Here is a 27,382-nt window from a genome sequence, read left to right on the forward strand (position 1 = left end):
CGAGTAGTATATAGCGTTATATTTGGCACGTCTCAAAAGTTCAAGTAGCAATGATTGTCACACACACACTAGGTGTGGTGAAATGTGTCCTCTGCATCCGACACATCCCTTTGTTCACCCTCTGGGAGGTGAGGGGAGCAGTGAGCAGCAGCGGTGGCCGCACCCGGGAATAGTTTTTGGTGATTTAACCCCCAATTCCAACCCTTGATGCTGAGTGCCAAGCAGGGAGGTAATGGGTCCCATTTTTATAGTCTTTGGTATGACTCGGCCGGGGTTTGAACTCACAACCTACCAATCTCAGGGCGGACACTTTAACCACTAGGCCACTGAGCAGGTACGTGCAGACTGACACACTTGGTGTTCTGTCATATTTGTGTGTCAACATATTTACATGGTCTGTCAGAAATAAAAAATGTCCAATCAGCAACACACTTTTATAATTTTGGTGACTTAAGGGGCTGATTGGAACAAATTCAATTGATGCGTTTTGGTGTCTGCTTGTGTTTTTTTTTTTTTATAATGCCGTTTGTGTTTCATTTATACTATATGTCATTAACATATCTCCTATGTACTTCTAGAAGTATGTGATTTTTGAGGCAGATGGATCTCTATTACAATCCCCAAAGAGGGCACTTTAAGTTGATGATTACTTCTATGTGGAGAAACCTGCATTTATCATTGAATCACTTGTTTATTTTCCAACAAGTTTTTAGTTATTTTCATATCTTTTTTTCCAAATAGTTGAAGAAAGACCACTACAAATGAGCAATATTTTGCACTGTTATACAATTTAATAAATCAGAAAGTGATGACATAGTGCTGTATTTTACTTCTTTATCTCTTTTTTTCAACCAAAAATGCTTTGCTGTGATTAGGGGGTACTTGAATTAAAAACATGTTGACAGGGGGTACATCACTGAAAAAAGGTTGAGAACCATTGGTATTGTACACGCAAAATCCTCATTCAAATAAGGTAGTCTGCACCACTTTTCAATTGTACACGCAGTGTTAGCAGATCGCAAGCAAGACGCCCACTAATGGAACACACTATTCTCTACAATACTCTACAACAGGGGTCTCAGACACACTGATGTTATTTTGTGGCCCCCACCATATTATGAAAGTTTAATCCTAGTGCCGCCCACAACTTTTATATGAACGGCTCTTGACAGCGTTGTGTTATTTGGGTCCAAAATGGCTCTTTCAACGTTCTGGGTTGCCCACCCCTGCGTTGGTCGAAAAGCGTCAAATGAGTGAACGTGACAGACAAGTTGCCATGGTGACGAGGGTTTTCCTAAGTGCCTGGCTGCAGTCACACTGCAACACCTGTCCGTCAGTAATAACAGTCCCCGATAAACTGGACCAATTCAAACTGTTATTTGTTTTTTTGTATTGTTTAATTTGCATCGCCTCACACGATGAACACTACATGTATTTGGATATGACGCCGGATAACACTCCGGGAGCACTCACTTTTTTGCGCTCGCTATCCCGCTATTATCCGCCGACCGCCGTGTTGCTGTAAGGAGCAAAAGCGGGGTCACACACATTGCGGAAATAACATTATTCTCCGTGCGTGGGCTAAATATAAATATATTCCACAACCCCAAACATGTCTATTTCAAAGCCTGCAGTGAAGAGAAAGGTTAATGATGAGCAAAGACGATTCCAGGAAAAGTTGGAGATGTAATATTTCTTTGTTGAGCACAGGGACACCCCGACGTGTCTTATTTGCACAGAGACAGTTGGGATACAATTTGAAACCTCATTATACAACTAGACATGCTGAGGAGTATGCAACAACATTTTTAAGAAAACTTTTCTTGTGGCCCAGCCTCACCCAGACTCTGCATCCAGTGGCCCCCAGGTGAATTGAGTTTGAGACCCCTGCTCTACAATATCTCAACTTTCAGCTTTATTCCATGTTTATCTTTAGCTTGTTTGATGATAAGAAGAGATGACGTGAAAATGTTCACCACTACGCTCGCCTTGGCCGTGTTATTCAGGAATTCGCTAAACAAACTTCCTTTGTCCTTTGGGAAAACAACAAAACAGCCATCATGGTGACGGTTGCGCAGGTAACCCACATGTTCAGGCATTATGTGAACGTTCATTGTGTGCGTACACAAATTGTGACGTTATAGACAAATTGTCATGTGACCGACATCGCTGACTCAGCAGAAACCTGCCAAGTCACTGTCATGTTGACTCAGAGCTCTGTTGACGCCTGCAGTTTCAGGGTTGTGGAGAAATGGGGGCGGGGCAAAAGGTAACAAGGTGTCACGAGGACACTTACCTTGTTCTCCGACAGGCTGTCCACGTTAGTAGAAGTATCTTGGTGCAGCGCCTCCTCTGAATCCTAAACCAATATCATTAGAAAAATAATTAAGTATTTAAAGTAGGAGTTGAGAACAAGCAATGCTATGAGAGAGAAAGATGAATTGGTAAAACCACAGCAGTTAATACTTTATCACTGTATATCATACAGTAGCAATTCTGATATACCAGTCTATATTTTAGAGTAGAACTATAAGATATCAACATTTTCAACTTTATTAATTTTCCATTTGTTGTGCAATTTTGATATCTGATGTGATATTTGATAATATAAAGACCTATCTTCAGTAGTAGTATATATTGATTTAAAATCAGCACAAAAAAAAACAAGTGAAGTGAAGTGTGAAGTGAATTATATTTATATAGCGCTTTTCTCTAGTGACTCAAAGCGCTTTACATAGTGAAACCCAATATCTAAGTGACATTTAAAGCAGTGTGGGTGGCACTGGGAGCACGTGGGTAAAGTGTCTTGCCCAAGGACACAACGGCAGTGACTACGATGGCAAAAGCGGGAATCGAACCTGCAACCCTCAAGTTGCTGGCACGGCTACTCTACCAACCGAGCTATGCCGCCCCAAGTATTGGCTTGCATGTAAAATCTCTGATATATGATCCAATACAAGCATCCATCCATTTTTTACCGCTTGTCCCGTCCGGGTGGCGGGGGGGTCACTGCAGCCTATCTCAGCTGCATTCAGGCAGAAGGCAGAATACACCCTGGACAAGTCGCCACCTCCTCACAGGGCCAACAGATAGACAACATTCACACACTAGGGCCAATTTAGTGTTGTCAATCAACTTATTCCCATTTGTGTTACTCCTGCAAATACATTAGAGCAGGGCAGATTGATCCCAGTTTATAATTATAACTGTTATACAGTATGCCAGGCAGTCTTGCACTAAGGGAGGACTATGTTGTTGTTTACTTTATTACTGGACTGAAGCTGTGTTTTTGTAGCTGTTGTTTTGAGGCATGTTTTTTGTGAAAGTCAAAGTATAGTATTTCCCATAGTTGTAGTGGCTATTAGGATTATCTCTGGGAGAAAATGTCCAAAATTCCAAGATGCTGTTTTGAAGCATGTTACAAAAGATAATGCTCTTTGTGACTTCAATAATAAATATGGCAGTGCCATGTTAGCACTTTTTTTCCATAACATGAGTTGATTTATTTTGGAAAACTTTGTTACATTGTTTAATGCATCCAGCGGGGCATCACAACAAAATTAGGCATCAAAATGTGTTGATTCAACAACTGTATGTATTGGTATCGGTTGATATCGGAATCGGCAATTAAGAGTTGGACAATATCGGAATATCGTCAAAAAAGCCATTATCAGACATTTCTAACCAGGACACTTCAACTTATGACTTTTTTAATAACTATTTAGGTGGAAAATAGACACTTTAAATAGGTAGAGTGGGATAGTTTCCAACCAATATCGACTTGTACAAAAAACTTAACCTATTTTCCTCATAAAAAGTGATGTGAATCCATATAAACTGTTATAAATGCTAACACAAAACATTTTTATAAGGAATAATTATAATTTTCCATGCAGAAAACAATATGAGATACATACAACTTATGAATAAAACATTTACCAGTAATTTATGTAAGTAGAAATTCAAAAGCACAGCCCAATATTTAGGACGGCGTACACTTGACCTGCTCAGGCTCTTTCGGAAGCTTGGGTGACTTCCTCCCGAGGATGGCGCTGAAAAATCGTCCTTTATCCTGTGGGAAACGACAACGGTGACCAAAATGAAGATATGGATAACAAAAAGCAGCTCACCTCAGAGGCACTCTTCTCGGAGAAATTGTTGCTGCTGTCGGACAGGTCAGTGCGTGGAGGCGCCTGCTCCTGAAGACAAAAGGTTACAATGAAGCTTCAGTAAGTAATAGTGCTACCAGTTGGTGGAAGGACTGGAACTTTCTAGCGGTGTGGTCACCTCTTCGGCAGTTTTGTTTTTGAACATCTTGTTGAAAAATCCCCCCTTTTCCTGGAAGAAGAGCACATAAGTACCATCATCAACGGTGGCCTCTAAAGTGAAAAACCGCCATGGCTTACCTTGTCAGGGTTCTCATTGCGACTGTCACTGCTGGATAACGACTCAGAATCAACGCCCTGGAATGTCGAAAAAGAAGGTTTATTGATGACACAATAGGCAACAAGAGTTTGTTTTACAGTCCGTTGAATTTTGAACAAAACTCACACTGGCTTTACTAAAAGGGCCTTCTTTCATCTCCGTAATATCGCTAAAATGTATTACATTTTGTCCACTAGCGACAACGAGACGTTACGTCTCGTCTCGATTACTGTAACGTATTATTTTGGGGTCTCCCCATGTCTAGCATTAAAAGATTACAGTTGGTACAAAATGCGGCTGCTAGACTTTTGACACGAAAAAGAAAGTTTGATCATATTACGCCTATACTGTATATACCTTTATATACATATATACATACATATATACCTATACTGTATATACCTTTATACACATATATATACATACATATATACCTATACTGTATATACCTTTATATACATATATACATACCTATACTGTATATACCTTTATATACATATATACATACATATATACCTATACTGTATATACATATATACATACATATATATCTATACTGTATATACCTTTATATACATATAAACATACATATATACCTATACTGTATATACCTTTATATACATATATACATACATATATACCTATACTGTATATACCTTTATATACATATATACATACATATATACCTATACTGTATATACCTTTATATACATATATACATACATATATACCTATACTGTATATACCTTTATATACATATATACCTATACTGGCTGACCTGCACTGACTTCCTGTGCACTTAAGATGTGACTTTAAGGTTTTACTACTCACATATAAAATACTACACGGTCTAGCTCCATCCTAGCTTGCCGATTGTATTGTACCATATGTCCCGGCAAGAAATCTGCCTTCAAAGAACTCCGGCTTATTAGTGATTCCCAGAGCCCAAAACAAGTCTGCGGGCTATAGAGTGTTTTCTATTCGGGCTCCAGTACTCTGGAATGCCCTCCCGGTAACAGTTAGAGATGCTACCTCAGTAGAAGCATTTACGTCCCATCTTAAAACTCATTTGTATACTCTAGCCTTTAAATAGACCCCCCTTTTAGACCAGTTGATCTGCCGTTTCTTTTCTTTTCTCCGCTGCCCACCTCTCCCTTGTGAAGGGGGGGCACAGGTCTGGTGGCCATGGATGAAGTACTGGCTGTCCAGAGTCGGGAGTAGGAGTGGACCACTCGCCTGTGCATCGGTTGGGGACATCTCTGCGCTGTTGACCCGTCTCCGCTCGAAATGGTCTCCTGCTGGCCCCACTATGGACTGGACTCTCACTTTTATGTTAGATCCACTATGGACTGGACTCTCACTATTATGTTAGATCCACTATGGACTGGACTCTCACTTTTATGTTAGATCCACTATGGACTGGACTCTCACTTTTATGTTAGATCCATTATGGACTGGACTCTCACTATTATGTTAGATCCACCATGGACTGGACTCTCACTTTTATGTTAGATCCACTATGGACTGGACTCTCACTATTATGTTAGATCCACTATGGACTGGACTCTCACTATTATGTTGGATCCACTATGGACTGGACTCTCACTTTTATGTTAGATCCATTATGGACTGGACTCTCACTATTATGTTGGATCCACCATGGACTGGACTCTCACTTTTATGTTAGATCCCCTATGGACTGGACTCTCACTATTATGTTAGATCCACTATGGACTGGACTCTCACTATTATGTTAGATCCACTATGGACTGGACTCTCACTATTATGTTAGATCCACTATGGACTGGACTCTCACTATTATGTTGGATCCACTATGGACTGGACTCTCACTATTATGTTAGATCCACTATGGACTGGACTCTCACTATTATGTTAGATCCGCTATGGACTGGACTCTCACTATTATGTTAGATTCACTATGGACTGGACTCTCACAATATTATGTTAGATCCACTATGGACTGGACTCTCACTATTATGTTAGACCCACTTGACGTCTATTGCATTCGGTCCCCCCTGGGGAGGGGGTCACCCACATCTGCGGTCCTCTCCAAGGATTCTCATAGTCATTCACATTGACATCCCACTGTGTTGTGAGTTTTTCCTTGCCCTTATGTGGGCTCTAAACCGGGGATGTCGTTGTGGTTTGTGCAGCCCTTTGAGACACTCGTGATTTAGGGCTATACAAATAAACATTGACTGATTGATTGATGGAGTTTCATCAGCTGCTTTGATAGACTTTTAAAAAGGAAGCTGGAGAAGAAACCTCCTTTTTCCTTCACAGTGACAACATATGTACAGTATATAAATGTTGTCCATCATTCTGACAACAGATTTAAACCAGCCTGTTGACTTTTACACTACATATCACAAATCACTAAGCCTAACAGGCTCATTTTCAACATTTTAACAAACAGCTGATGCTGCTTGTTTCAAACTTGCTAAAAAGAAAGTTGAGTAACAAAAACACCAACATGCAATTGTTCCAATGTTTTGTCATCATCTTCAGACTCGCTGTCCCCTAGTCCAAACTGGGAACAGACAAAAACAAAACAGAATGAACAAAAAGAAGTTCTGAAACCGATCATAAACAGAAGAGCAGTTACCATCAAAACTGGAGGTTTCTTGAACATTCTAACTAGACGCTCACCAAAATCCTGCAAAATAATGATAATCATATTGGACACTTTATTAGGAACACCGGCACTTTGAAACAATTTGTAAGACTTTGTAATAATTACAACACACAATCCCGCTTTTAAAAAGGTAATATTTTTATGATTTACAAACAATAACGTTACAAACAATATTTGCATTATTTTTTTATTTGATAATAATTGGATATGTTTTTTACCCATGGCAAGCTGAAGTTATTATAAAAAATAAAGAAAAAAAAGATATTTAGATTTTATCTTTTTGAATTCATTTTTTGTCCTGTCTAGCTACTCAGGCAAATCATATTGTTAATGTAGATTCCTGTGTCTGCTGTACAGATTTACTTTACAAAAAATAAGTGTGGGATACGTCTCTTGTCGCCCTATTTCTATTTGACTTTATTAAATGGATTTATTTAATGTTTGGCGCACTGGACCGGCGCAAAAGGTGATGGAAAGAAGCAAAAAAAGGAAGACAGAGGGGAAAATTGCGGGGACAAGAGAGGGTAAAGACAGAAAGAAGACAAGCACAACATCAGCAAATACGATATGTGCAAATAGATACAAAAAAATGATAGCAAACAAACAGTTAATGAAGTAGATAGTAATAACACAGAAATGACAATGAACATTATTGCACTATAAATGGAACAACAAAAAAAAACAATACGCTAAAAAAACTGGAATCTAAGTAAGATTGAATATCTCCAATAATGGTGATATTTGCTTATTTTATGTCTGATAAGATACTTCTTCTCACTAAGCAGATTTTATGTTAGAGTGTTTTACTTGTTTCAAGTGTTTTGGTCCTAAATGATTTCAGTAAGATATTACAGCTTGTTGCTGAGATTTGATGAGCTATATTGAGTAAAACATGCTTGAAAGTAGAATATCAACTGTTGCAAAGCTGTGTCATCAACACTCACAAGTAGAAAACTGCTTTTTCAAAGTAAGAATTTCTCATTTCAAGCATGAAATTAAAAAAATCAGGACTTTGACATTATTGTGTCTCATAATTAAAACAGATGGCAGCCGACGGGACTTTGCTGTGTTACTTTCAATGAAAAAATACGTACTCATATAGTAGTACAGTTGGCACATTACAGTAAACTGACAGTTAATATTCAAACATTAAATATGTGACATTTCAAACGATTTTGAACAGGAATAGTTCATGCACATTCAGATCAATTCTTCAAAATTCCAATAAAAAAATATTTGATTAGGGGCCGGGCTGTAAATATATATATATATATATATATATATATATATATATATATATATATATATATATATATATATATATATATATATATATATATCCATATCTTGCGCACTAATTGAGTGAAGGAGCACGCACTTGGCACGATGATGTCATGTTTTTGATGGGAAAATGCAAGAAAAGTAATGGCGAGCACATATCATGATGTCAAGATAATGGCACTAGCATTTACTTTATTTAGGAATATTTTTCAACATACTGAGCAAAAAGGTCTCATATTTTTTTTATACCGAGAAAAGTGCACTTGTTATTAGTGAGAATATACTTATTTTAAGGTATTTTTGGGTTCATTGAGGTTAGCTCATTTTACTTGCTTTGGAAAGTCTTGACAAACCGAATTTTCGTGTTCTATTGGCAGATAATTATGCTTAATTCAAGTAAAATGCCCCTAACTTTTGTATTTTTTTTCCTTGTTTTTGAACACTGACTTTTTGTAGTGTAGAAATGGCACTATTGATAATGAATACTAATAATAATTACCTCAATTATGAAAAATACAATTGTTGCAAATGCAACAATACATATATGTAATTGAAACTTGAATTACAAAAGAAAGCAGATAAATGGAGGGGAAGAAAGAGAGGCAAACTATATTAACCTTGGATTGTTATAGTAAAATAGATGAAGCTTTATCAGTGTGCCGTGTTTGACCCAATTTCCCCTGAGGGGAACAACGTTATTATATGTTTGATGGAACATGATTCTATAAATGAGTGTATAGTATGTATGTGCTTGTATATGTACAGTATGTGTATATGTATGTTTGTACAGTAAATGTATATGTACAGTATGTGTATATGTATGTTTGTACAGTAAATGTATATGTACAGTATGTGTATATGTATGTTTGTACAGTGAATGTATATGTACAGTATGTGTATATGTATGTTTGTACAGTGAATGTATATGTACAGTATGTGTATATGTATGTTTGTACAGTAAATGTATATGTACAGCATGTGTATATGTATGTTTGTACAGTAAATGTATATGTACAGCATGTGTATATGTAGGTTTGTACAGTAAATACATATGTACAGTATGTGTATATGTATGTTTGTACAGTAAATGTATATGTACAGCATGTGTATATGTATGTTTGTACAGTAAATGTATATGTACAGCATGTGTATATGTATGTTTGTACAGTAAATGCATATGTACAGTATGTGTATATGTATGTTTGTACAGTGAATGTATATGTACAGTATGTGTATATGTATGTTTGTACAGTAAATGTATATGTACAGTATCTGTATATGTATGTTTGTACAGTAAATGTATATGTACAGTATGTGTATATGTATGTTTGTACAGTAAATGTATATGTACATGTATGTGTATATGTATGTTTGTACAGTAAATGTATATGTACAGTATGTGTATATGTATGTTTGTACAGTAAATGTATATGTACAGTATGTGTATATGTATGTTTGTACAGTAAATGTATATGTACAGTATGTGTATATGTATGTTTGTACAGTGAATGATCGTGTGGATATACAGTATGTACAATGTGTAAGTCTGTACTGTATTTGTGTATGTGTGTACCTATCTATGTATGTGTGTTAGTACCTCTGGGTGAGCTTATGTATGTATGAATTAATTTACATACAGTATGTGTGTATATGTATGAAAAAGTGTGTGTATGTACGATATAATTGTCTCCCAGTATGTGCAGGAGCCAAAGTACGGCCCCAGCCACCCAGAGATTCCAACCCCAAACAGCAGGTGCGGTACCCAAGGACCAAGGGACCACCAGCCCCACACAGGCTGGCCTGCCAATGACAGGACCCCCAGAACCGGGCCCACCGTGCCGCCTGGCAGGCCAGGAGTAGGCACTCAACTGGCAGAGGACAAGGCACAGGATAAGCAGGAGACCATACCCAATGTGGGTAGAAAGACAGGACAACCCAGCCCAGAGATTATTATTTTTTAAATTGTATTATATGAAGTTATGGCTGGTCTGCGCTCAAAAGTAAGCTGGGATAGGCTCCATCTCATTCACGACACTAAATAGGATAAACATTATAGAAAGTGGGTAGATGGATATATTTAGTTACTTTAAATCTTAATAAATTGCATTAGATGAATTGTTATTTTTAAATAATATAATTTATCATTTTAGAATTAGTCCAGGTACAATCGATTAAATCGCATTACAACAGACAAATAGTAAACTCAATTCATCAAACTTAACTCATTTTAAAACTACATTCAATTGAAATCAATTGAATTCCATTTAAATCAAATTCAATGTATCAAAGATAAGATGCAGCTTTATTTCTTACTTGTTTAGCTTCTGAACTTGTTTCTTGTTTGGCTTTATCAGCAGACTGTTTCTTCTCTGATGTTGCTTCATCTTTATTGGGGTCAGGAACCACCTCTCCTCCTCCTCCTCCTCCTCCTCCTCCTCCTCCTCCCTCTCCTCCTTCGCCAGCCTTTTCGATGGAGACCACAGTTATTGGATTAGTTCAGGAAACATACAATAAGTGAATATGATGACATCATTAAAAGGGAAAATGCACTTTTTGGGAGAATTGTTCACAGTCCTTACGAGACACAAGAACACGTTTTTTTTATTCTAAAGATGAAAAAAAAACGTCTTAAGATGCACACTGCAAAAACTGAAATCTAAGTAAGATTAAATATCTCAAAAAAGTGTGATATTTGCTTATTTTTTGTCTGATAAGATATTCTTCTCACTGAGCAGATTTTATGTTAGTGTTTTACTTGTTTTAAGGGGTTTGGTCCTAAATGATCACAGTAAGATATTACAGCTTGTTGCTGAGATTTGATGAGCTATATTGAGTAAAACATGTTTGAAACTAGAATATAAGCTGTGTCATGAATACTCACAAGTATAAAAGTACTTTTTTAAAGTAATAATTTCTTACTTCAAGCATTAAAAAAAAAAATCATGATGCCGAGCACATATCATGATGTCAAGATAATGACACTAGCATTTACTTCATTTAACAATAATTTTCAACATATTGAGCAGAAAAGGTCTCTTTTTTTACCAAGAAAAGTGCACCTGTTATTAGTGAGAATATACTTATTTTAAGGTATTTTTGGCTTCATTGAGGTTCGCTAATTTTACTTGTTTTGGAAAGTCTTGACAAGCTGAATGTTCTTGTTCTATTGGCAGATAATTTTGCCTAGGTCAAATAAAATACCCCTCATTTTAGTATTTTTGTTCTTGTTTTTGAACACTGACTTTTTGCAGTGCAGCTAGCTATGCAGCAAATAAGAGCAATCCATTTAGTCCCTAAACCACTCTAACATGCATTCCAAAACACACTGCAAACAGTCAGTTTAAACATTTAACATGTGACATTTCTAACTATTTTGAACAGAAATAGTTCATGCACATTCAGGTACATTTTTCAAAATTACAATAAGAAAAAATTGGTTGAGGGCCGGTCTGTAACTGTGTTGGCCCTGCGATGAGTAGCGAGATGTCCAGGGTTTACCCTGCCTTTGGCCTGAATGTAGCTGAGATAGGCTCCAGCACCCCCTGCAACCCCAAAAAAGGCACAAGGAGTAGAAAATGGATGGATGAATGGATAATTGACTGAAAGAGCACGCACTTGGTGCGATGATGTCATGTTATCGATGGGAAAATGCAAGAAATGTAATGCACTAGCATTTACTGCATTTAAGAATATTTTTCAACATACTGAGAAAAAATGTGTCCTAATTGTTTTTCTACCAAGAAAAGCGCACTTGTTATTAGTGAGAATAGACTTATTTTAAGGTATTTTTGGGTTCATTGAGGTTAAAGGCCTACTGGTTCAAATCCCACCTAGAACCAACCTCGTCATGTCCGTTGTGTCCTGAGCAAGACACTTCACCCTTGCTCCTGATGGGTGCTGGTTGGCGCCTTGCATGGCAGCTCCCTCCATCAGTGTGTGAATGTGTGTGTGAATGGGTAAATGTGGAAGTAGTGTCAAAAGCGCTTTGAGTACCTTGAAGGTAGAAAAGCGCTATACAAGTACAACCCATTTATCATTTACTAGCGACCACGCAGTCTGATAGTTTATATATCAATGATGAAATATTAACTTTGCAACACATGCCAAAACAGCCTTTTTAGTTTACTAAATTACAATTTTAAATTTCCCGGGAAGTGTCCTGTTGAAAACGTCGCGGAATGATGACTCGTATGATGACGCGGGCGCGTGACGTCACCGGTGGTAGCGGACATTTTGTTCCTGCCCCGATCCAAGCTATAAGTAGTCTGCTTTAATCGCATAATTCCACAGTATTCTGGACATCTGTGTTGCTGAATCTTTTGCAATTTGTTCAATTAATAATGGAGAAGTCAAAGAAGAAAGACGTAGGTGGGAAGTGGTGTATTGCAGCTGCCTTTAGCAACAAAAACACAGCCGGTGTTTCCTTGTTTACATTCCCCAAGGTGAAGCTTTACTATGGAACAGAGCGGTCAAGCGAACATGGTTCCCGACCACATGTCAACCGGCAGGTTTCGGTGAGAAAAGTGTGCTAATAAATCGGCTCTTATCGTAGACATGAGCAGAGCTTGCGTCCTCCTGCAGCTGCGGACTATTACCTCCTCCCACCCGAGACACTGGCGGTCACCACACCCGTGGCAACACCCCTCCGACTTTCAGGTACCTTATAATCTCACTAAAACACTAGTAACACAATAAGCAGATAAGTAATTTTCCAGAATTATCCTAGTAAATGTGTCTAATAACATCTGAATTGCTCCCACTGCCCTCGCCTTTTTTTTCTTTTTTTTCCCCCCGAGTCCTTCACTCTTACTTTCCTCATCCAAAAATCTTTCATCCTCACTCAAATTAATGGGGAAATTGTCGCTTTCTCGGTCCGAATCTCTCTCGCTGCTGGTGGCCATGATTGTAAACAATGTTCAGATGTGAGGAGCTCCACAACCCGTGACGTCACACGCACATCGTCTGCTACTTCCGGTACAGGCAAGGCTTTTTTATTAGCGACCAAAAGTTGTGAACTTTATCATGGATGTTCTCTACTAAATCCTTTCAACAAAAATATGGCAATATCGCGAAATGATCAAGTATGACACATAGAATGGACCTGCTATCCCCGTTTAAATAAGAACATCTCATTTCAGTAGGCCTTTAACGAATTTTACTTGTTTTGGAAAGTATTTTGCTTAGTTCAAGTAAAATACCCCTCATTTTTGTATTTTTTTTTTCTTGTTTTTGAACACTGACTTTTTGCAGCGAAATTATTGAACAATTTAAAGGGGTCTGAATACTTTCCATACTCACTGTACTTGCAGCATGTGTATAACACGTTGATGGAGGTTGTTGAAGATGTTTTAAAGGGCTTTGAAGGCAACACAGGGAACTCCCACTTGCCGCATTTTACAGAAAAAAAAAAAAGGTAACTTTTGGAGTGCAAAAAGAATAAAAGTACTTCCGTTTTCTTGTCTCTCATAATTTTGAACAACAGGCAACATTGAAAAATAAGTACAGTTCCCCTTTAAGCTGCACACGATACTACCTTTTGTGTGGTGGACTGAAGGTGCTTTCTTACTCCTTTCAGGACACCCTGCTAAGTACACACATGTCACACACCTAATATGCACACACCTGACACATACAGGTATCAAACCTGTTTGTTGGAAAGAGCTTGTTTGGCCATTTTGTCATCATCTCTTTTCTGCTCTTCAGTCACATGACTCTGCATTAAACACATCAGACAAAATCACTAACAGCATCATAACCAGCGTTTATATGTGTGTGTGTGTGTGTGTGTGTGTGTGTGTGCGTGTGTGTGTGTGTGTGTGTGTGTGAGCGAGTGTGAGTGTGTTCTGGCAATGCTTACTTAATGGAGACATCGCTTTGTTTACACAGTCAACTTTAGGGGACCTCTGACGGTATGGGGACAAAAAAACAGGTCCCCTTAAGGGAAACCTTTTTAAATGATAGTCAGATGATAATTTTCCTGAATGAACTCTCCTGAATTAATCAATAAAGTACTATCTATCTATAGATAATAAAGTACTATCTATACATCTATCTATCTATCTATTGAAGTGATTTTTAAGCTTTGGTCCACAAAACATGTTTACTGGTTACCGTATTTCCTTGAATTGCCACAGGACATATAGTATGTGCCTGCCTTGGGTCAAACTCGCTTCCCAAAATAATTAGCGCATGCTTAGTATTACCGCCTGGTCAAACTGGTGACGTCCCGAGTGACACTTCCCCTGTCATCATTTTCAAAATGGGGGAGGCTGATTTCAATATCGGTAATTTGAAATCGCATAAAGGGAAGAAGATTAAGAGCTATTCAGTAGGAGTTAAAGTCAAAGCTTACATCACACTCAAATTTTTACTGCATGCTTTTGGTAAGTGCCGGAGTGAGAAAAGGTTTTAAAATAATTAGCGCATGCTTACTTTTACCGCATGCCTTTGGTAAGCGCAGGAGTGAGAAGAGGTTTTAAATTAATTAGCGCCCCAGCGGCAATTCAAGGAAATACAGTAGTTTGAGTGTGAGACATTTGCACAGCAGTACCCTCATCAGGCTGTAGCTGGTACTGCACTTGCTCTTTTAAATAGCCCTACAAATGTGTGTGAATTATACAAAACTATTTAAATTTGGTCACCAAGAACCATATTAACTCTTTTTCTCCAGGGTCCCCAGTAAGAATGATCGGCACATTACTTCATCAATCCAGAGATTTAAAGACGTGTATGAGCAAACTAGGCAGTGGCCATTTTAACAAAAAATGTTTATGCCTCCACAACCTGTAGAAAGTGTGGTCACCAAAAGGCATGATCAAAAACTTGGTCCCCATTCCAAACGATAACCAGAAGATGTGTGTGTGTGTGTGTGTGTGTGTGTGTTTTACACATCACTGTACACATTGACCTCCATTTCATCCTCCCAAAACCTGTTCAGCCAGAAAGCTCATTTTTGTCTCACCTTACTTGTTCACTTAGGCCTGCCTGCCATTCATCTAACGCAGTCTAACATGGCCGCCAGAGTCTTATCATTAATATCACTGCGAGTAGTAATAGTACTACATTATCATTATTTTTGATCATGTTTGTTTTGTGCCTCCTTAACGAGGTTGTTTGATTATTCCAAAGTCAGAAAATAAGCACACTTTCAAACAAAGTCAGAAGCGCGCACATGTTTAAGTTCAAACAAACAGCCGCCATCTTGTGGATTGAAACACAATACAGATTTAAGCTTGATGAAACAATAAGGTATAATCTACTAATGTCCGATAATATCGGACTGCCGATATTATCGGACGAAAAATGCTTTAAAATGTAATATCAGAAATTATCGGTATCGGTTTCAAAAAGTAAATTTTAAGACCTTTTAAAACGCCGCTGTGTACACGGACGTAGGGAGAAGTACAGAACACCAATAAACCTTAAAGGCACGGCCTGTGCATGCCGGCCCAATCACATAATATCTACGGCTTTTCACACACACACACAAGTGAATGCAAGGCAGCCATACAGGTCACACTGAGGGTGGCCGTGTAAACAACTTTAACACTGTTAAAAATATGCGCCACACTGTGAACCCACACCAAACAAGAATGACAAACACATTTTGGGAGAACATCCGCACCGTAACACATAAACACAACAGAACAAATACCCAGGATCCCTTGCAGCACTAACTCTTCCGGGACGCTACAATATACACCCCCTGCTACCCTCAAACCCCCCGTCCCCCACCCAACCCCGCCCACCTCAACGTCCTCATGCGCTCTCAGGGAGGGCAAGCACCAAATTCCAAGCTGCTGTTTTGAGGCATGTAAAAAAAAATATGCAATAATAAATATGGCAGTGCCATGTTGGCATTTTTTTTCCATAACTTGAGTTGATTTATTTTGGAAAACCTTGTTTATTGTTTAATGCATCCAGCGGGGCATCACAACAAAATGAGGCATCAAAATGTGTTGATTACACGACTGTGTAAATCGGTATCGGTTGATATCGGAATTAGGAATTAAGAGTTGGTCAATATCGGATATCGGCAAAAAAGCCATTATCGGACATCTCTAGAATAATCTACCCTATGATGTAATATAATCCTTTCTCCGGGTACTCCGGCTTCCTCCCACCTCCAAAGACATGCACCTGGGGATAGGCCCCTCCCACCTCCAAAGACATGCACCTGGGGATAGGCCCCTCCCACCTCCAAAGACATGCACCTGGGGATAGGTTGATTGGCAACACTAAATGGTCCCTAGTGTGTGAATGTTGTCTGTCTGTGTTGGCCCTGCGATGAGGTGGCGACTTGTCAAGGGTGTACCCCGCCCTCCGCCCGATTGTAGCGGAGATAGGCACCACTCTTCGCCCCCCCCGTGACCCCAAAGGGAATAAGCGGTAAAACGTGGATGGATGGATGGATGGATAAACATATTTTTGTGACAGCCACTTGGATCAGACATCATTCAATAGAATTCTGACTTTAAAAATGATCCTGTGAATCAAGCAAGTAGAGACTACCAGCAACATCATTGGAATTAACTTTTGACCTCTGAGAAAAGTTGTCACTAAAAATCTACAGGGTGCTCACTGCTCCCCTCACCTCCCAGGGGGTGAGGGTGATGGGTCAAATGCAGAGGATAATTTCCCCACACCTACTGTAGTGTGTGTAAGACAATCTTTTCTTGTTTTTCTTGTCCTGTTAGGACAAGACGTATTGCTCCCTGGTCATGGAATGACATCCAGAAAGATCTGAGGCTACCAGAATTGATAACTTTGGGGGGAGTTGAAGTCCATTTTAAAAGATGGAGAAACCAGTTCTCTTGGGAAATTTACTTACTTTTAAATTTAATTTACAGTTAATCGTTTTACAAACCCCGTTTCCATATGAGTTGGGAAATTTTTTTAGATGTAAATATAAACGGAATACAATGATTTGCAAATCATTTTCAAGCCATATTCAGTTGAATATGCTACAAAGACAACATATTTGATGTTCAAACTCATAAACTTTATTTTTTTTTTGCAAATAATTAACTTAGAATTTCATGGCTGCAACACGTGCCAAAGTAGTTGGGAAAGGGCATGTTCACCACTGTGTTACATCACCTTTTCTTTTAACAACACTCAATAAATGTTTGGGAACTGAGGAAACTAATTGTTGAAGCTTTGAAAGTGGAATTATTTCCCATTCTTGTTTTATGTAGAGCTTCAGTCCTTCAACAGTCCGGAGTCTCCGCTGTCGTATTTTACGCTTCATAATGCGCCACACATTTTCCATGGGAGACAGGTCTGGACTGCAGGCAGGCCAGGAAACTACCCACACTCTTTTACTACGAAGCCACGCTGTTGTAACGGGTGGCTTGGCATTGTTTTGCTGAAATAAGCAGGGGCGTCCATGAAAAAGACGGCACTTAGATGGCAGCATATGTTGTTCCAAAACCTGTATGTACCTTTCAGCATTAATGGTGCCTTCACAGATGTGTAAGTTACCCATGCCTTGGGCACTAATACACCCCCATACCATCACACATGCTGGCTTTTCAACTTTGCGCCTATAACAATCCTGATGGTTATTTTCCTCTTTGTTCCAGAGGACACCACGTCCACAGTTTCCAAATATAATTTGAAATGTGGACTCGTCAGACCACAGAATACTTTTCCACTTTGCATCAGTCCATCTTAGCGAGGCCGGCGGCGTTCCTTTGTGTTGTTGATAAATGGCTTTCGCTTTACATAGTAGAGTTTTAACTTGCACTTACAGATGTAGCGACCAACTGTAGTTACTGACAGTGGTTTTATGAAGTGTTCCTGAGCCCATGTGGTGATATCCTTTACACCTGTTCCCAATTAGCCTGCACACCTGTGGGATGTTCCAAATAAGTGTTTGATGAACATTCCTCAACTTTATCAGTATTTATTGCCACCTTTCCCAACTTCTTTGTCACATGTTGCTGGCATCAAATTCTAAAGTTAATGATTATTTGCAAAAAATAAAGTTTATGAGTTTGAACATCAAATATGTTGTCTTTGTAGCATATTCAACTGAATATGGCTTGAAAAGGATTTGCAAATCATTGTATTCTGTTTATATTTACATCTAACACAATTTCCCAACTCATATGGAAACGGGGTTTGTAAATCGTTTTTGACCGGTGGTGACATGACTGCTGTTGTTCTGTTGTATTGTCTTCTTGTAATTATTATTGTTTGTGCCGCCCTCTTTGTCAGGTCGCTCTTGAAAAAGAGATTTTAACCTCAATGAGTCTTTACCTGGTTAAATCAAGGAAATTTAAATTTAAATTAGGACGAGTATTCAAAAAGTTGGCAGCAGATTATTTTTGGTGAAACAGCCTTCAAAATCAATAGGATTCTGAGCGTGGGACATCTGGCTTACCACAAAAGATGGTGCTTTGTTTTTCTGGCTGTGTCGAAAAATCCCTGTCAGATCCTGGCTCTACAGACCGGACAAGGAGAGACATTAGAAATATGTGAAACACTCAGAAAAATCTGAATTAAAAGGTCTTGTCTCTCAACCTGCTTGATGTCTGTCCCATTCTTGGAGACATCTGATTGGACACTTCCGCCTGAGCTCTGAAAGCAGAGGAAGAAATATCCATTGATATTGCAAAAATGAAAATAAAATCATAGAAAATGGCGTCACACCGTTATAAATGGCGTACCTTTTTGTCCTGAGAGGACTCACTGCGGTGGATGGGCTGGTTTCTCTCCTGCACGCAACATTTGTTTTAAGTGGAGATGTCCGATAATATTGGGCTGCCGATATTTTTGGACATAGGATTGACATCAATCTGTCAATCCTTTCCGTGTCCGGGCCAAGTAAGGTTCCCCGTGTTGAGTCAAATTAAGCCGCAGGCTCCTCTCCTGGTGGTGCCCTTCCGTCAATTCTTTTAAGATAATATCGGGCTGCCGATATTATCGGCCGATAAATGCTTTAAAATGGAATATCGGAAATTATCGGTATCTGTCTCAAAAATCAAAATTCATGACTTTTTTTAAATGGACGTAGGGAGAAGTACAGAGCGCCAATAAACCTTAGAGGCACTGCCTTTGCGTTATATCATATCTGCGTCTTTCCACACACACTAGTGAATGCCAGGCATACTTGGTCAACAGCCATACAGGTCACATTGAGGGTGGACGTATAAACAACTTTAAGACTGTTACAAATATACGCCACACTGTGAACCCACACCAAACAAGAATGACAAACACATTTCGGGAGAACATCCGCACCGCAACACAACATAAACACAACAGAACAAATACCCAGAACCCCTTGCAGCACTAACTCTTCCAGGACGCTGCAACATACACCCTGCCCACCTCAACTTCCTCATGCTCTCTCAGGGAGAGCATGTCTCAAATTCCAAGCTGCTGTTTTGAGGCATGTTAAAAAAAATAATGCACTTTGTGACTTCAATAATAAATATGGCAGTGCCATGTTGGCATTTTTTTCCATAACTTGAGTTGATTTATTTTGGGAAACCTTGTTACATTGTTTAATGCATCCAGCGGGGCATCACAACAAAATGAGGCATAATAATGTGTTAATTCCACAACTGTATATATCGGTATCGATTGATATCAAAATCGGTAATTAAGAGTTGGACAATATCGGCAAAAAAGTCAGTATCAGACATCTCTAGTTTGAAGTCTTCATTTGTATTTAATTTTCCTTAAAACAAAAGTTTACTACCTTTTCTGCCCGTCTCGGCAGAGGCACAGGAGCTTCAGACTTGTTCTCCTTTCTCTGGCTTTGTGTCACATTTTCATTGGCCTGAAATGAATGAAAGACAGTTTTACTGACAGCAATATGAATCAAAATGATGAAAAAACACATTACACTATCCATAGGGAATGTTTTCCTTTGATGAGCCTCATTTCAAAAGATGCAACGACCAAGTTGATGAATCTAATGAAAACCACGTATTGTGCATGCTCGGCTGTAAAGGTGGCCATGTCAGCCGTAAAGAACCAGAGTCGTGTATAAAGAGAGTTAGAGGCGATCTCCTCAATCATTGGTCAGAAGGCACTCACATGACTCCAGGGCGCCATGACGACTACCAACTTTGAGTTGATGCCACAGTGTGTGTTTGATGCGCTTCCTCGTTAGTTAAAAATGCTGCGTTGTGCAGCATGAGTTTACTTCACCCGCAAGAATTGTGGGAAGATTTTACATGGCGTTCCCCACAACCCGGAAAAAAAACAAGTGTAGGAAATTTAAAGACCTACTGAAAGCCACTACTAGCGACCACGCAGTCTGATAGTTTATATATCAATGATGAAATATTAACATTGCAACACATGACAATACGGCCGCTTTAGTTTACTAAATTGCAATTTTAAATTTCGTGCCGAAGTATCCTGCTGAAACGTCACGTATGATGACACGTGCGCGTGACGTCACGCAATGTAGAGGACACTTTGTTCCAGCACCGTTCCCAGCAATAAGTCGTCTGTTTTCATCACATAATTCCACAGTATTCTGGACTTCTGTGTTGCTGAATCTTTTGCAATTTGTTTAATGAATAATGGAGGTGTCAAAGAAGAAAGCTGTAGGTGGGAAGCGGTGCATTGCGGCCGCCTTTAGCAACACAAACACAGCCGGTGTTTCATTGTTTACATTCTGAAAGATGACAGTGAAGCTTTACTATGGAACAGAGCGGTCTAGCGAACACGGTTGGATTGGACCACACACACAAAGTACAGTGTTTTATGCAGCGATCATTTTGAAAGATCGTGTTTCGAAGAGGGTCCCTTGCGAAGGGCAGAGATGGGCATCCCCACCACCCGTCGACTGGTGCTGAAGAAAGGTGCAGGTGCGACCTTCAAGTTGTACAGGTACAACCATATAATCTCACTAAAACACTAGTAACACAATAAGCAGATAAGGAATTATCGTGGAAAATGTGTCTAATAACATCTGAATCGCTCCCACTGTGGTCTTTTTTTTACTAGTCCTTCACTCTCACTGTCCTCATCTAAGAATCTTTAATTTTCGCTCAAATTAATGGGGGAATCGTCGCTTTCTCGGTCCGAATCGCTCTCGCTGCTGGTGGCCATGATTATAGACAATGTTCAGATGTGAGGAGCTCCACAACCCGTGACGTCACGCGCACATCGTCTGCTACTTCCGGTACAGGCAAGGCTTTTTTTATCAGCACCAAAAGTTGCGAACTTTATCGTGGATGTTCTCTACTAAATCCTTTCAGCAAAAATATGGCAATATGGCAAAATGATGAAGTATGACACATAGAATGGACCTGCTATCCCCGTTTAAATAAGAACATCTCATTTCAGAAGGCCTTTAAAAAAGTAGTTTTATACTTGTGAGTAGAGATGTCCAATAATATCGGACCACCGATATTATCGACCGATAAATACTTTAAAATGTAATATCGGAATTTATCGGTATCGGTTTCAAAAAGTAAAATGTATGACTTTTTAAAACGCCGCTGTACGGAGTAGAGCGCCACGAATCTTAAAAGCACTGCCTTTGCGTGCCGGCCCAGTCACGTAATATCTGTGGCTTTTCACACACACAAGTGAATGCAAGGCATACTTGGTCAACAGCCATACAGGTCACACTGAGGGTGGCCGTATAAACAACTTTAACATCATTACAAATATGCACCACATTGTGAACCCACACCAAACAAGAATGAAAAACACATTTCAGGAGAACATCCGCACCGTAACACAACATAAACACAACAGAACAAATACCCAGAACCCCTTGCAGCACTAACTCTTCCGGGACGCTACAATATACACCCCCTGCTACCCCCTACCCCCACATCTCAACCCCGCCCACCTCAACCTCCTCATGGTCTCTCAGGGAGAGCATGTCCCAAATTCCAAGCTGCTGTTTTGAGGCTTGTTAAAAAAAATAATGCACTTTGTGACTTCAATAATAAATATGGCAGTGCCATGTTGGCATTTTTTTTCATAACTTGAGTTGATTTATTTTGGAAAACCTTGTTACATTGTTTAATGCATCCAGCGGGGCATCACAACAAAATTAGGCATAATAATGTATTTTGATTGATTGATTTAAACTTTTATTAGTAGATTGCACAGTACATAAATAATCCGTACAATTGACCACTAAATGGTAACACCTGATTAAGTTTTTCAACTTGTTTAAGTCGGGGTCCACGTTAATCAATTATTGTTAATTCCACGACTGTATATATCGTATAGGTTGATATCGGAACCGGTAATTAAGAGTTGGACAATATCAGAATACCGTATATCGGCAAAAAAGACATCTCTACTTGTGAGTGTTGATGACACAGCTTTGCAACAGTTGATATTCTACTTTCAAGCATGTTTTACTCAAATCATCAAATCTCAGCAACAAGCTGTAATATCTTACTGACATCATTTAGGACCAAAACCCTTAAAACAAGTAAAACACTAACATTATAGTGAGGAGAATTATCTTCTCAGACAGAAAATAAGCAAATATCAGCCTTATTTGAGATATTTTATCTTACTTAGACTACAGTTTTTGCAATGTCACGTGTCCTTTGTCTATTTTTCAAAGAGTTGATGGGCCGACTGAACAAGCAACCTCCATTTTTCACATTTTTGTCGTTGAAATTGTAAACAAAAATAGCTCTGTTGTTTGCAAGCTAACCCCAGCTAGCATGTGACAAAACATCCACACACCACTCCATTTCATTCCAGTTCACAATGGCTGTTAAAGATAAAAACACATCATCATACTTTGTCTGTTGTTCTTTTCGTGCGGTATTTCGTGTGGCTCAGTTCCTGTGGCAAAAAAAAAAAGCACATAAAAATTATTAATGTTCACCAAATAGCAAATGACAGCCATAACTAAAAAAGTGTCCTTGTTATTTCCAAAGGTGCCAGGAACTCAAACGCTGCCCCCTGCTGGCGTGGAGTGTAGTGCAGCATGTTACTGAAGTGAAGTGATACATATTTATTTAGCACTTTTCTCTAGTGACTCAAAGCACTTTACATAGTGAAACCCAATATCCAAGTTACATTTAAACCAAGTGTGGGTGGCACTGGGAGCAGGTGGGTCAAGTGTCTTGCCCAAGGACACAAAGGCAGTGACTAGGATGGCGGAAGCGGGAATCGAACCTAGAACCCTAAAGTTGCTACTTGTTCTAGTTCATGGATGTCAAAGTCAAGGCTCACGGGCGACATCTGGTCCGTGGATGAATGATCTATGCCCCCCCGGGATGATATTTGAATAGTATTAGAACCGGCCCACAGGCCACAGCCGCCTGCTGCTGTTTGGCCCGCACCAATACTCCATCAGTGTTGGCGCTAGGAATTTTCAAAATGGGGACCCCATCAAGTTATAAAAATGGTGTCTCATGTGACCCCAATGAGTCATAAAAATGGGGTCCCACAGTACATTTTTGGGGTCTCACTTTTTTTGTAAGCGTTTTGAAAATAAATGATAAACGTATGCATTATCCTGTTATATCTTACATCATATATTGTGTTTTGGAAAAAGGTTGTCATAAAAGTTGCTTAATTTATATTTTAAAACAATAATACAAAAGAAAACACATTTTTTTGCATAAGTAAAGGTATCCAGTTATAAACATTCATTCGCTTTCTTCTTTCCTTCATGGATATAAACTTTACCGATGCCGGCATTTTTTTTCTCTATATTTTTATTGTAATATTTTCGGAATGGGTTTGTTCTATTTTTTGGTCAAAGTAAGGCAAAGAAAACAATCTGAAGTTGTCTTTAGGTATATTGGATTGCCGATATTATCGGCAGATAAATGCTTTAAAATGTAATATCGGAAATTAATCGGCATCGGTTTCAAAATGATTGGTATCTGTTTCAAAAAGTAAAATGTATGACTTTTTAAAACGCCGCTGTGTACCCGGACGTAGGGAGAACACAGGGCACCAATAAACCTTAAAAGCACTTCCTTTACGTGCCGACCCAGTCACATAATATCTACAGTTTTTCACACACACAAGTGAATGCAAAGCATACTTGGTCAACAGCCATACAGGTCACACTGAGGATGGCCGGATAAACAACTTTAACATTATTAAAAATATGCGCCACACTGTGAACCCACACCAAACAATAATGGCAAACACATTTCAGGAGAACATCCGCACCGTAACACAACAAACACAACAGAACAAATACCCAGAACCCCTTGCAGCACTAACTCTTCCGGGACGCTACAATGTACACCCCACGCTACCCCCTACCACCCGCCCCCACATCAACCTCTTCATGCTCTCTCAGGGAGAGCATGTCCCAAATTCCAATCCGCTGTTTTGAGGCATGTTAAAAAAAATAATGCACTTTGTGTCTTCAATAATAAATATGGCAGTGCCATGTTGGCATTTTCTTCCATAACCTGAGTGAATTTATTTTAGAATTGTTTAATGCATCCAGCGGGGCATCACAACAAAATTAGGCATAATAATGTGTTGATTTCACGACTGTATATATCTGTATCGGTTCATATCGGAATAGGTAATTAAGAGTTGGACAATATCGGAAAATCGGCAAAAAAGCCATTATCGGACATCTCTAGCTGTCTTTATTTTTTAGTTTTAATGCCATGATTTTAAGATGTCTGGCCCGTCGGTGCACAGATTTTCCTCCCTGTGGCCCCTGAGCTAAAATGGGTGACACCCTTGTTCTAATTAGTACATTTGACTCGCCGAATGCAGCTGGGATAGGCTCCAATTTTCATTTTTATATTCAATTTCAATATATTCATTTCAAATACTTTCGTAAGAATATACTGGGAAATAATCTAATAGCCATGGAGGAGTTAAAAGGAGGAACAAGTCCTAAGGGAGTTAAGAGTGTATAAAAACGTATTTAATTTTTAAAAAATTCCTAAATTTTTTGCTCAAATCTGAGTCCTAAATAAAAATTGCAAACACGTCATGTTTTTTTCTCATGATTTTAAACCCTCTCAATGCCCATTTGATCCAATTACGTCATGTTTTTTTCATCATTTTTAACCCTTTCAATGCCCATTTGATCCAATTAATGTTGTTTTTGTTTTGAGCAATTTGCATAACTTGAGTTATTGTTCATGTAGTAAATGTTAAAGGGCTGAGGTCCAGGTGTAAAGATCAGGCCTAATTATACAAAATATTAGTAATACAAACTAACTTTGACGCTTATATTTTTGCCTTGTCACATTACAAAGTTTTAAGCAGTGAAGTATAATGGGAAGAATATAATCGCCATTGACTACCATTAGTCAATGGCGATTATTAACTGGCGATTAGTCAGTGATTATAATTACAATTTTTTACTGTAACATCATTACAGAATATAATCTTCTAATATGATGGTTTCATTTTGGATAAAAGGAGTACATTTTGTCATATTTACTGTTTGGACTTTGACGCGGTGGAAAAAAAGAGGGTGGTACGCATGATGTGATGACGTAATAGTCAATAATATACTAAACACTGTTGTAAAGTTTGTTATCAGATACATAAAAAAAATAAAAGAATAAAATAAACACTGCTGTGGAGGGGGGCGAGGCCTGCGGACCCGCAGCGAAGCGGGGTGTGCCAGGACCGGCTACAAGATCAGTGACAGGTGCGTCGATGGCCCACCTGGGCTTGCTTGTCTAATCACCTGTCTTTGATTGATTGATTGATTGAAACTTTTACTAGTAGATTGCACAGGACAGTACATATTTCGTACAATTAAACACTAAATGGTAACACCCGAATAACAATTTCAACTTCTTTAAGTCAGGGTCCACGTTAATCAATTCATGGTAGTGTCGCTCTGTTTAAAAGGCAGCAGCCGGGGAGGAGAGGAGACTTGGTGGTGGAGCAAAAGTGAGAGCGAGAGTGACCAAGAAACTTGCTGAAAAGCACAAAAAAAAAAAAAAACTTATTGAAAAATAAAACAGTGACTAAACCCTGAAAAGGAGCGATCATGTCGGTGATTGGTGGTCCGATGAACCTGGAGGGAAGAAACCTCCACAACTGCTTCTAAACAAGTTTTATTACTAATCTTATGTAATGTATGTATATATATATATATATATATATATATATATATATATATATATATATATATATATATATATATATATATATATATATATATATATATATATATATATATATATATATATATATATATATATAAAATAAAACAGAATAAAATATACTTTATTGATCCCTGGGGGAAAATTCCCCACCAGAGTTCGCTCACAATAGACAATAATAATAATAATAATGATAAACAATACAATATATATCATAATATATATATAATATATGAATAAGATAAATATAGTCTACATATATTCTACATTTAAGTTCAGTCAAGAAGGATGATAACTCATTTTATGCAAATCATTCTAAATTAAAAACAAACAATTAGAACAAACGGGCATTCGAAGGGTTAAAAACATGACATTTTTGGGGTTATTTTTTCTAATTTAGGTCTGATGTTTATTTGAATAACAGAAGAAAAAACCTGTTTTAGACACTCTTAACTCACTGAGGACTTTTCCTCCTTTAGCTCCTCAGCGGCTAATTAATCCCCAGAGGGTTAATTAAAAGAAAAGAAGGAATAATTTGTAGGTACTGAGTGTGTCGGTCTAGGCGGCACAAGAGGGGTGTTCTGGTCCAAGTCCTCTCTTGTCTTTCTTTGAGTCTGTTGGTTTGAAATACACACAAAATGTTTCATTGTTTTATGCACTCCAAAAGGGACAAGCGGTAGAAAAATGCATGGATGGATATTATTTCACAAAACACAGTGTTGCCAGGAAGATTTAGAAGGTTTACCTGAAGAGGCTTCGGGGCAAGTTTAGGCTGTGAAGAGACAAAAAAACAACATGATATGTTTTGTTGTTGTTTTCAACATCTTATTGTATTATTTGTGTCCTCGCACCGGCTTCATGATCTTTTCTGATGATTCCATCCTGTTTCCAAGTTGGTGGTCTTCTGTAAACGTCATCAACAGGTGGAGTTAAAGCAGACCTGGACAAATGAAGGCCCGAA

The 27,382-nt window shown here is 38.6% G+C and overlaps 1 protein-coding gene across 10 annotated transcripts in view; it reads right to left on the reverse strand.

The window, feature by feature from the left end:
• The window catches only part of LOC133567954 (dentin sialophosphoprotein-like), a 62,877-nt gene that overhangs the window by 24,315 nt on the left and 11,180 nt on the right, over nucleotides 1-27,382 (reverse strand). For 6 of the 10 annotated variants that reach the window (XM_061919590.1, XM_061919598.1, XM_061919597.1 and 3 more), the window contains exons 2-19: nucleotides 27,273-27,361; nucleotides 27,167-27,193; nucleotides 26,967-27,035; nucleotides 23,108-23,152; nucleotides 20,073-20,153; nucleotides 19,036-19,083; nucleotides 18,890-18,946; nucleotides 18,750-18,809; nucleotides 14,007-14,075; nucleotides 13,896-13,946; nucleotides 10,676-10,825; nucleotides 7,052-7,102; nucleotides 6,920-6,976; nucleotides 4,407-4,463; nucleotides 4,288-4,338; nucleotides 4,131-4,199; nucleotides 4,004-4,072; nucleotides 2,297-2,359 (exon numbers count right to left, since the gene is read on the reverse strand). In XM_061919590.1, the coding sequence (XP_061775574.1) occupies nucleotides 2,297-2,359; nucleotides 4,004-4,072; nucleotides 4,131-4,199; nucleotides 4,288-4,338; nucleotides 4,407-4,463; nucleotides 6,920-6,976; nucleotides 7,052-7,102; nucleotides 10,676-10,825; nucleotides 13,896-13,946; nucleotides 14,007-14,075; nucleotides 18,750-18,809; nucleotides 18,890-18,946; nucleotides 19,036-19,083; nucleotides 20,073-20,153; nucleotides 23,108-23,152; nucleotides 26,967-27,035; nucleotides 27,167-27,193; nucleotides 27,273-27,338 (1,140 nt within the window). In that variant the 5' untranslated portion in view covers nucleotides 27,339-27,361. The remainder of the gene's footprint in view (nucleotides 1-2,296; nucleotides 2,360-4,003; nucleotides 4,073-4,130; nucleotides 4,200-4,287; nucleotides 4,339-4,406; nucleotides 4,464-6,919; nucleotides 6,977-7,051; nucleotides 7,103-10,675; nucleotides 10,826-13,895; nucleotides 13,947-14,006; nucleotides 14,076-18,749; nucleotides 18,810-18,889; nucleotides 18,947-19,035; nucleotides 19,084-20,072; nucleotides 20,154-23,107; nucleotides 23,153-26,966; nucleotides 27,036-27,166; nucleotides 27,194-27,272; nucleotides 27,362-27,382) is intronic. The other 4 variants (XM_061919594.1, XM_061919593.1, XM_061919591.1 and 1 more) reach the window with 3 other exon arrangements.

Source organism: Nerophis ophidion, linkage group LG14 (genome assembly GCF_033978795.1).
Source record: "Nerophis ophidion isolate RoL-2023_Sa linkage group LG14, RoL_Noph_v1.0, whole genome shotgun sequence".
Lineage (NCBI taxonomy): Eukaryota > Metazoa > Chordata > Actinopteri > Syngnathiformes > Syngnathidae > Nerophis > Nerophis ophidion.